The sequence below is a fragment of the Miniopterus schreibersii genome, assembly GCF_964146895.1.
Source record: "Miniopterus schreibersii genome assembly, chromosome: 3".
Classification (NCBI taxonomy): Eukaryota; Metazoa; Chordata; class Mammalia; order Chiroptera; family Miniopteridae; genus Miniopterus; species Miniopterus schreibersii.
In genome coordinates this window covers 28,830,190-28,841,581 of record NC_138103.1, presented here as the reverse complement: position 1 = coordinate 28,841,581, position 11,392 = coordinate 28,830,190, and the positions used below count along the sequence as shown (strand labels likewise).

The following is an 11,392-nucleotide window of genomic DNA, read 5'->3' as shown; positions in this document are numbered from 1 at the left end:
TTTTGACATTCTAATAGGCGTGTAGCAGTATCTCACTGTTGTTTTAATTTGCTATTCCCTTCTGACATATGACTTTGAACATCTTTTCATATGCTTATTTGCCATCTCTATAGCTTCTTTGGTAAGGTGCCTGTTCAAATCTTTTGCCCATTTTTTAAATTGGGTTGTTTGTTTTCTTATTGTTGAGTTTTAGGAACTCTGTATATTTTGGATAACAGTCATATGTTGTATTTATGCATAAAGCTTATTTCTGTTCCATGTTCTCCCAACTTTGAGGAGCATCAACAATGCACCTTCTATCCTTACAGGAGCATTAGAACCTTAGTTCCTAGGTTCTAGAGTCTGAATTTGGGTCTAAAATCCCATGGGGGGCATTTAGAATGAGCTCACTCTGGCTTTGATTTCTCCCCTCCTTGCTTTTTTTTTGGCCTCAGAGAAAACTGCTCCTAAATTAAAGATGCAAAGTTTCACTACCCCTTAAGGGGATGTGTGGGTGTGATGGGGCAGGTGAGTCATGGTATGGGCGGCTCAGAATAGCGGAACAGCACCTTGAGTTTTAAGCTGACAGTAACTTCACCTCTCTGCCAAACGAGATGATGATGATGATGAGTTCTCTAAGTAGTTTGGTCATGTGCTCTTTTGCAAATGCAGTTATTAGTTAAATACTCTTCCTTTTCAGACGTGCGATCCAAATGGGAGTACGATGAAAGCCATGTGATTACAGCTCGTCGAGTGAAGAAGGTATCCTGGCAGAGTCAGAATCTGGGGCAGGCTGGCTACCTTACAGGAGGGTGGGAAGGGCAGGAAGTTTTATTCTAGATCCAGGAGGTGGCACCTACTCCTGGACACTGGGCAGCAGAGGCAGGACTGGCCTTGTGCATCCACCCTGAGGGTCTCCCACACTTCTCACACACTCCCTAGGGTGTCCCTCCAACCCCCATGGTCAGCAGCTTTATTAAACAAATACTGAATTAATTCCTTTACATGCCAGGCTCTGTTCCAAACCCTGGGAATAGAACTAATTACAAGATGCCCTTAATTCATTGTCCCTGCCTTTGCAGAGCTTTTGTTCTACTTAGGGAACAGACCATAAGAGGGTCTGTTCCATATAGATTTGCCCAATATGGTTTATTCTACGAGGGAAGTAAACAATATAGTTACTATAACTCAAAGACGGAAGCTGCTCCCTTCCATTTCCATCTGACCCATTCCCATCTTCCTTTCTCCATTTCAACTATTTAAAAAGACAGAGCCCTGTAGCAGTCACCATGCCCCACTCCTGCAGTGAGGCCCTTTTCTCCACCCCAATGTCGTATCTTCTCTCTCAAGTCATTGTCCAGCCTGGCAGCCTTCATTCAGGATCCATCTCTATCTCTGCAGTCCTGACCACATTTTCCACCCTTGACTTCCAGGTTCTCTCTTACTTCCCTCTCTGTCTCTTTGGTTCAGCTTCATCTTCTTCTGCTAGCTATAAAGAAAACCCTGGTCTCCTTCATATCTGTTAGTATTCTTTCTTGCTCAGAGATTTCACCCAAGCTTCCAGCTTCAAGTAGTTGAGCTGTCCTGTCAATTTTACTTCTAAAAATTTGTCTCGTAAAATTCCCACTGCCACTGTGCTGTTAGCATTCTAACTCTGGCTCTTTCCCACACATAACTCAACAGGGAGCATGGGCTCTGGCTCGTGTTTTTCCAGGATAAGCTAGCTGCCTAACAAGCTTTCCCAAACCAATCCATCATTATCTGTTTTTGGTGTGTGTTTTCTTTTTTGCCCCTGGATCTCCAATTCTCTGGCTCCACCCTCTTCCTCTAAATCCCCATTTCAGGCCTTTCTCTGCTTTTTGTAGCCTATTCAGAGCTGCTTCATGATGCATAGCCCTTACCTTCCAACTCAGCTCTCAAGTCTGCATATCCCTTTGATTCTGGCAGCACCCCCAACTCTGGAAAATAGCCATTCTCTCTGTCTCAGCCCTTTAGAACCCCTTAGCCAGACTGACACCCCTTGCCCCCCAGTGTTTTTGCCAGTAGATTGCAGGCCTTCAAGGAACCCCCAGCCCCAACAGGACACAGAGCCTCTCCATCTGATGCTAGCTCCTTCTCCAGCCTCCCCTCCAGCATGCTTCTACTCTCACCTGACACCTCAACAGTATTGCCCTGCTGTGTTTCCTTGGTTTTAAGATGCACATATCTCCTCTTCCCCCCATATTTTAACATTTCTGAAATTGAAATCTATCCTACAATTGATTTACACTTTTAATGTGGTATTGTCTTTCCCCCCAAAAAATGCATATGGTGGACATCTGTTATTTTCTGCCTGGCACCCACCTTTTTTGAGGGGGAACTTCTCTCCCTGCTCAAACCATGGAGGTCTAGTGGTGCTTCCTAAAATAGTTTCTAGACCTTGGCCACAAATCAGCCAAGGATAAAAACTGAACAAGTCAGAATTGGAATTAAAGAAGGCAGCTCTTGCGGTTCTGGTGGTGGAGTTTGGAGGATGGGAGTCTGAGCATCTCTGGTGGCCATGACTTGGGTCTCGGGAAAAGTTGTCTGAGAAGGTGAAGTCAGCATGCTGGGGAAGCAGAAGAGCAGTGCCTGAGAGGGAGGTCTGGGCTTTAGAGCCCTGGTTCAGGTTCCTGAGGACCAGTTGCCCCCTCCCCTGCCTGAAGTATTGTTACATGCCAATAAATCCCTCCCTTTATGTAGCTCCTGATTGTGACTGTTGTTAAATTGGTGGTGCACCTTACAACCATTGGTCTCTTAAGATCTAGGAAACAGTGCATGTGATCCCCTGAACACAGTGCTTGCTCTGAGCACAGGGTGTGTGTGCTTTGCTCATCATTGTATCCTGGATGCTCTGTCTGGTCTCTGGTATTGGGTCAGTACCTATTTGTTGACTAAAGTGAATGATTGAAAGCTGTTCCTTCTGCCTTGAATACACACCCAGCCCTTGTCCATCTGGCAAATTTCCACCTGCCTTTGTAGTCTCATCTCAAATGCCTCCTGCCCCGTGAGCCTTTCTGAGTCCTCCAATTTCCCTTTAAAAAAAAAAATCTCTGTAGCCCTAGCAGGTTTAGCTCAGTGGTTAGAGAGTCAGCCCATGGACTGAAGGGTTCCAGGTTTGATTCCGGCCAAGGGCACGAACCTCGGTTGCAGGCTTGATCCCTGACCCCAGTCAGGGCGCATGCGGGAGGCAACCAATAGATATGTCTCTCCCACATCGATGTTTCTCTTTCTCTCTTTCTCTCTCTCTGAAAAGCAATGGAAAACATACCCTTGGGGAAGGGTTAAAAAAGAAAAAAAATCTCTGTATTCCAGAACTTAGTACAGTGTAAGTACAAAGTAGGTCCTGATGAATGTTCATTGAATAAATGAATGAATGAATGTCCAGCCACACTTCTCCCTGCTCTCCCACCTGTTCCAGCCTCTCTGGACTGTTCTCACCTTCCCCTTTGTTCATGCTCATGCACATGCTCATGCTCTTTTCCACATTCAGAACCCCTCTTTCCTCATTATCACCTGTCTAAATCCTGCTCATCCTCTGAGCACCATCGGTCTGCTAATTTCTGTAGACAAATATGATTTCTCCCCTTCAAGTTCCAGAGAACTTCCCTGGTCTGTACCTGCATAGGCCTTACCTCCCTGCCTTGTAGAGTAGATGTGCACTTGTCCTATCCTGTCAGGGCCTCTATTTTAGCCAGACAGGTCGCAAGGGACAGAGTCAGGCTCAGGTTCCCCTGAGTAGAGGGGGCTTTCAGGAAGCATTGAGAACAAATGAGGACTAACCTCTGCAGGCTGCCACCCAGCCAGGCCTTCGGAGCTCTGGAACACCATGTGGGATCCTAGGCAAGTCTGGTTCTGCGAGAGCTCATTCCCTTCTTGGCAGAAGGCACCCATTGTTCCTGCCCCCCTCAGTCCACCATGACGGTGACTCACCTACTTCCTGACTACTATTCATGACCTCATGGACCTGTTTGCCAATTCCTTCCTTTAACCATATTTATGGCCTAACATGCCAGGCATTGTTCTAGACATTCAGGATACATCAGTGACTATAAAATATCAGATCTTACATTTTACATTTTACAGCTGGCTTCATTTTATCTGCTTGCTTGTGACTTCTGCTTATTCAAATCTTTTGCTTACAGCCCTTTTATGGGGGATTTTGGCTTTGGCCCCTATGGGCAACCACTTACCCCCAGAGAGAGGATGTGTTAGTTCAACTGGCGGGTCAATAGGCCAGCTGTTCTTTGGCCAGGCACTTATTTCAAGTCCTGTCAGCTGTGGTCAGCTTTTCACAGCAGGGGATGTAGGTGTGGAAGATCCTTGGAGTTTAATAGACTCTCTGGTCCACTCTCAGTGCTCTGTGCCATTGTGTAGTCAGGAAAACAGGCATAGTCCTACCTCCAGCTCCCCCCAGTGCTGGTGTGCATGGAATATTTTCTCAACTGAACCCACCTACCAAAAGGCTTCTTTTGTGGTTTCTTTAGATGGCAAATGGATATCTTATCCCGGAGTCTGTCGATCTGGAGTGTGTGAAGTACTGTGTGGTGTATGATAACAACACCATCTCCTTGGAGATAATCCAAAGAGATGATGATGATGATGACAACACTGACAATAGAAGGAAAGGTAGGTTTTACACTAGCCACAAGAATAATAGTTAACAGTTATTGAGCACTTTTGCCATCTGCCAGGAACCATGTCAAGTGATCTACCTGGGTCAACTCATGCAGTTTGCAGAACATCCCTATGAGGATGGTAATATAAAGAACTAGGAAGGGTCTGAGATTTTTCCTTCCTTGCAAGATGACAAGTGAGCCTGCCATTGTTTCAGAGATGCTGGCCAAAAACATGAGGCTCCTGGGTCGGAGACAAAGGACTTTATTACTCAGAGCAATAAAAGTAACCAGAATGTCATCATTTTCCTGTATTGGTGCCCAAGCCCCAGTTCTCACAGGGTGACATGAAGAGGGCCAACTACACCTATCCATATAGTGCATTGTATTGTAGGAGAAGAACTCTGAGCTTAGGGGGCCTGAATCTTTTATAATGGGCAGAAAGCCTGCCCATCCTTGGCTCTGGAGGAAAAAACTCTCTCTGTCTTTGAAGGCTGTAGGTTATATAAATATCCTTGAAAAGCCAGTGCCTTGTTCAAAGGACATACAAAGATGTGAGAGACCATGGAGAATTGTCTTCTAATAGGTAACATCCCCGTTTTATAGATGGGGAAATTAGGGCCCAGAAAGGCAAGATCCCACACCTAGTGAATTAGTTATCTATTGCTGTGTAGCAAATTACCTCCAAACTCAGTAGCTTGATATAACAAACATTAATTATCTCATACTTTCTGTGGGTCCAGAATTCAGGAGCAGCTTAGCTAGTAGATTCTGATATAGTGTCTGTCCTGAGGTTGTAGTCAAGATGTCAGCCAGGGCTGCTGTCACTGGAATGTCTGACTGGGCCAGGATGATCTGCATCTGAGATGACTCTTTCTCTAGGCTGTAACCAGGGGGCCTCAGTTTCATTATGGCTGTTAGCAGGAGACCTTAGTTCCTCACCACGTAGACCTCTCCATAGGACTGCTTGCATAGCCTCACAACTGGAAGCTGGTTGGAATTTAGTAGATCCTAAATTCTAACACACACTCCCCCAGAGCCGGTGATCAGAGAGAGAGAGAGAAAGGGAAGGCCACATGCCTTTTATGACCTAGTCTTGGGGCTTATACACAGTCACTTCCACCACATTCTGTTCATTAGAAGGAAGTCACTGAGTACAGTTTACCCTCAAGGGGAGGAAAATTAGATTCAACCTTTTAAAGGGATGCATTTGAAAGAATTTATGGACTTTTTTTAAACTACACCTAGTAAGTGGTGGGGCCAGGATTCAAACTCAGGCACTTAGGCTCTGTCCAGTCTTCTAAGGCCTTAGTAGTGATGTTGGAGAACCATTCAAAGTCACTCCAGCCCTGAGCTAGAGCATTAAAATGTGATTGGTTCTAATGTGCTTTACCGAAGCTCCACAGCAGTCTCCATTCAGCCTCTGCTTTGGGCTGACCACCACTGGCCATTGGCATGGGGCTCTGCTGTTTGTGGCTCAGTAACTAATATATGTGGGTGGTTCTATGGGCTAGGGCATTCACACCAACTGTCACTGGGTGGCACTAAGCTTCCATCTTTAATAAAACCAGCCTTCCCAGGTTTCCTTAGCCAGGAAATTATCCCCTTTTCCCTGACCTCATCTTGCTGGGTTCTGGTCTCCAATCCTGGGATTGTATACTGGACCCTGAAACCCTAGGAAACAGTGGTCAATAAAGATAACCCTATGTTCTATAACCTCACTGTGCTATGGAGCCCCTGTTCTCACTGGGTGGGAAACCACAATCACAAAACAACAGCAACACAACAAAAACTAAAACCGCACATGCACATACCTTGCCCACTCAAGGCGACTTTTCTCCTTAAAGTGGCATCTTTCAGATAAATGCATAGTCTTTTAGGTAAAAGTCCATCTCAAGGTTTCTCTCACCATCCCTTTCTCCTTTCCACTGTTAAGTACCCACCTCCCTAACCTCCAAGGAAATCCGGGCATGGAGGAAAATGGAACCTTCATCACATCCTAGAAGCAGGTGTTAATCTCTGTGTAGTCCTTTTCTGCTGGCCTCTGGAGAAGGTGCAGCTCAGCCTATGTGGCCTTTGGCCATGGGCTGTGCCTGTGGCCAAAATGCCCATGTCTAGTGTAAGTCATGAATGGTTCCCTTCACCTTGACAGTGCATGGTGCTGAGTCTTGGGGGACTGAGCCTTATGCCCTCTTATCCAGGCTCTGCTGACCTTCTACACATGCTCCTGATCCCTGGGCCTTCTGCTACTTTCAGTGTTAGGTTAACCACTCCCCATCTCTGCTGTGGGGGGGGGGGGGGGGTGTCTCAGAATCCTAGTGGGAAATAATGCACAGCTGTTTTTAGCACCCCCCCCCCACTGCCACCAGCCAGTGTGTTTCTACCCCCTCAAATGAGTGTCTTAGGAACCCAGGAAGTATCACCCCTTGTCTTGGCCTCTGGGACCCTCTCTCTAAGCTCCTTTTAGCATGCAAGGGCAGCCCCCTTCTTGTATGAGCAAATTTTCCCTTATGTTAAATCATCCTTCCCTGCAAACATGGATTATAGACCCCCACAATGGGTTCATGATATGTGTGTGTAGAGTTCCCTGGGCCAGGGCATTTACACCAACTGTGAAGAAAAAGCTTTGGAAATGTCGGGATTCCTTTTCTCCTCCCTCAGCAAAGCCTGACTTTCAAGACAATTGTTTGACTAAGGACCTCAAATAATTTAACTTAAAGCTCAGGCTGAGTGGTGACTCCCTTGTACCAGGTGGTCACCTCCCTCCCCATGAAGCAGTGGGTGACCCAGTTCAAGGTGTGAGAAACCTCATGTCAATGGAGAACTCAAGATTAAAGGGAATGTAAATGAATGAATTTAACGTTTCAAAAACTTTAACCCCATTACATCCTTGGCTGGATAAACTGGGCCCTGGGGTGTTCTCATGGCTTTCCATCTGAGTCTCTAATTGTCTCCTGAGAATGGGCCTTCCTCCATCTCTGTCCCCATTGCCCCTTTGTGTGAATACTCCAGCTGGTTGTATGACATTGGCAGGGAAGCAGCTGTCTGGTTTAAAGGCAGTAGTGGCCTGGGACTCTCTCCCTAACTCACCCGGGTCCTCTGACCCACCCCATCATTACTCAATCTCTTGCTCAAGAGGGAAATTGGGTTGTGAGATCCTGGGAGACTCAGGGCTCTCTGGCTTCCAAATCAGACCCTTAGGGATGGGCTTTGGCTCCTGCCTCTTCAGCCACAGGTTCTCTCCTGGTCTCACTATTGTCTGCAGGCTCTACCCCCAAATACACTTTCTCCAGTTGGGTCTCAGGCCACTTTTGTCCTCAGCAGCCCCTGCTGGAATTAGCCTTCTCTCCCTCGACAAAGGTTGAATATAGCTGTCAGAGTCCACGCCAGTTCTTTTCTCCTTTTAGCTAGCTTTCCAAAGTCTGCTGCACAGTATTTCTATTTAGGGGTCAGATCCTGGCCTTAGGATATCTTGGCTTAGCCTTAATTATGCAAGCTTCCTATCACATATATCTAATTTGCTTACAGTCTAATAGTGATTCTACAGATCAATGAAAGCATTTTATTTTATTTATTATTATTTTAATCCTCTCCTGAGGATAGTTTTTCTATTCCTTTTCAGAGAGAGTGAAAGAGAGAGAAAAAGAGAAAGATCAATGCAAGAGAGACACATCAATTGGTTGCCTCCCTCTCCAGCCTCTACCTGGGCCAGTGATTGAGCCTGCAACCGAGGTATGTGCCCTTGGCTGGAATTGAACCTGGAACCCTTCAGTCCATGGGCCAATGCTCTAACCACTGAGCAAAACTGGCTAAGGCTCAATGAAAACATTTTAGATTAAATTGACTTGAAAGTCACAATGAGATACCACTTCACACTCATTAGGTTGGCCATAATAAAAAAGACGAGTGTTGACTGGGACGTGGAACAATTTGAACACTCATATGCTGCTGGTTGGAATGTAAAATGGTGCGGCTGCTGTGGAAAACAGTTTGGTGCTTTCCTCAAAAGTTAGATGTAGAGTTGTTATATTGACCAGCAATTTCACTCCTAGGTATGTACCCAAGAGAAATGAAAGCATGTACACACAAAACCTTGCACATGAATTTTCATAGCAGCATTACTTCTAATCACCAAAAAGTGGAAACAACCCAAATATCCATCAAGAGATGACTGGGTAAATAAAAGGTGATAGAGCCACACAATAGAATATTATTCAGCTACCAAAATGAATGAAGTGCTGACATGTGCTACAGCATAGATGAACTTTGAAAACATTATGCTAAATGAAAGAAGCCAGACATAATGGGTGATTCCATTTATATGAAATGTCCAGAACAGGTAAATCCATAGAAAGAAGTCAGATTAGTAGTTTTCTAGAGCTGGAGGAAATGAGGAGTGAACCCCTCTAACTGGTATAGGGTTTCTTGGGTGATGAAAATGTTCTAAAATTGTGGTGATGGTTACACAACTCTGTGACTATACTAAAAATCATTGAATTGTACACTAGCTGTAACATGTACAAATTGGTGACGTGTACGGTATTCAACAGGTGGCATACAATATATGATACTATATATATTTACAGAAAAAGGAAGATTAGCTTCCTTGGTGGTAAATTTTAATTGTAACACCCATCTCTATTTTTGCTTCAGCTTCCTAGATAATTGCTTTTCAGAATAAAGTGGTGATTCATTGGAGCTTTAGACAAATGGTGAACACATAGCAGACATTCATTTCTTTGGTCTCTACTCTTAGAACTGGTGCTTGGACCTGCCATTGAGTGTGGCAGAGCCATAGCCCACCTCACCCGCAACCCCATCCAGATCCTAAAAGGGGGCTACCAGCGCTTTTCAGCCATGTACCACTTCTTCAGGACACAGAAGATCATCTGGATGCCACAGGTAAGGCAGGGTGCTGAGCACAGGCAGGCTCAAATGGGAGTATGGCCTTCCCTTGAGGACCACAGGGTGGGGAGCAGCGTGGGAGAAAGGGAAGGAGACAGACAACATGGAAAAGATGGAAGAAATATTGAAGACTGGGCTTGGAAAATGAACTTGGGGTAGCCAGGAGATCCAGTCCAAGATTATGAATTTATAATATCAGATTTGGGCAAAAGCCAACATGGTGTTTAAGAGATGGGGCCTGTTCAGAGGGTAGGGTCTCAGGGGAACTCTGGATGGTGGGTTGCAGTCAAAGTCAGACAGGAATGGGTGTCATGATTTGAGGCTGCCTCAACTTTCTTAACTTTGGGGTCTAGAGGATACAAAAGGGTGGGAAAGTAGTCCCTGCCTATGAGAAGTTCTCATATAGTAGGGGAGGCAAGGGGTGTGGCCAAGGGGCACACCAGGAGAGGCACTTCCCTCTGGAGCCAGACCTGAAGCAGGAGGAGCTTGAGAGGAAGAGGGATGAGGGCATCTAAGCAAGTATTGGGTGGCAATGATTGGCAGGCTGGGACAGGTCCCCAGAGGGCATTGTGTAGTATCTGGTTTATTGAGGAGTCTGACTTTAGTGGAATGTAAACATGCAAGGCTTTCATTCCTTCCAATAATTGGCTTTAGCTGTATTCTCATTTTTGCCCTTAGAACCATCTTGGGCAGATTCCATACTTTCTGGCCAGTTTCAATTATGAAAAATTTCAATTTAGTCATAAAATGATAGAGGAAATATGCATATTAACTGGATATTTGATGATAGTAAGGAATTATTATTATACAGGGTGGGGCAAAAGTAGGTTTACAGATGTTTGTATGGAAAATAATACGATATAATAATAATGCAAGAATAAACTGTTTTGCTTACTCATAACTGTAATCTGTAGTTTTTAGAGAAACATAATGAAATATTTATGGGTAAAATAATATGTCTGGGATTTTCTTCAAAATAATCTGGGGTAGGTTGGGAAGTCAGTATAGATGAAACAAAATTGGCCATTAGTAGATAATGTTTGCAGAGGGGTGATAGATCCAGGGGTTTATTACACTGTTCTTTCTACTTTTGTGTATTTTTGAAGTAATTTTTAAAAAGCGAGTAAGAACAGTCAGTCTCGTACAAGCTAGGCTAGTATGACATTCCAATCTCAAACCAAATCTTATCTCTTCCCATCCCCTAGAGCTAGGCAGCCTTCGGTTTGCTGGGGATTGGAAGTGGGGAGGGGTGTGGTTTAGCTTCAAGGACACCTCCCCTCTTCTGACTTTCCAGGCCTGGCCCCTTTGGTGCTGAGGGTCTGGGGGGAGGGGGGACTGTCTTGTTTGGCTGGCTGCTGTCAGTGGAGGGGAGGTGCCTTCTTCTCACTCTGACCCCACTGGTTCTGTATGCTGCTGATGGCCTTTGCTGCTGGTTTTCTTGGGGTTCTGTTCAGGGACCCTGTCTGTTACTGAGGATCTCTCAGAGAGAGCGAGCCAGCTGAGAATTTATGCTAGGAATACTCCTATTTCCCTTTCTTTCCCTTGGTAGCCCATAAGCCCCCACTGCATCTATACTCCTTCACCTAAATCCCCTAATGAGCCACAAGGAAGTGTGATGATGGGGAATGAGGCCCAGGCAGACCTCAATGAAGCCCCTCCTTGCCTTGCCGACTTGGCAGTTCCAGCCAGCCTTTCCAAAAAGGTGGGGATCCATGTCTGAGGTCATACTTGTTCCCAAATCTAGGATATTCATGTCAAGCTCTCCAGAGGACTGTGTTCTCCTTCCACGGAGGTAACTACACTATGATTTTCAGCTCAACAGGTATATAGCCAACCTCCCCATCCCACAGACACTCCTTACTGGCTTTGCAGTG

General features: G+C 45.4%; 1 protein-coding gene across 2 annotated transcripts in view; it reads left to right on the top strand.

Annotated features, from left to right (window-relative positions):
* STYXL1 (serine/threonine/tyrosine interacting like 1) overlaps positions 1-11,392 on the top strand; it is a 42,091-nt gene that overhangs the window by 9,182 nt on the left and 21,517 nt on the right. For both annotated transcript variants that reach the window (XM_081133324.1, XM_081133323.1), the window contains exons 3-5: positions 680-741; positions 4,485-4,626; positions 9,370-9,515. In XM_081133324.1, coding sequence (XP_080989450.1) covers positions 680-741; positions 4,485-4,626; positions 9,370-9,515 — 350 coding nt within the window. The remainder of the gene's footprint in view (positions 1-679; positions 742-4,484; positions 4,627-9,369; positions 9,516-11,392) is intronic.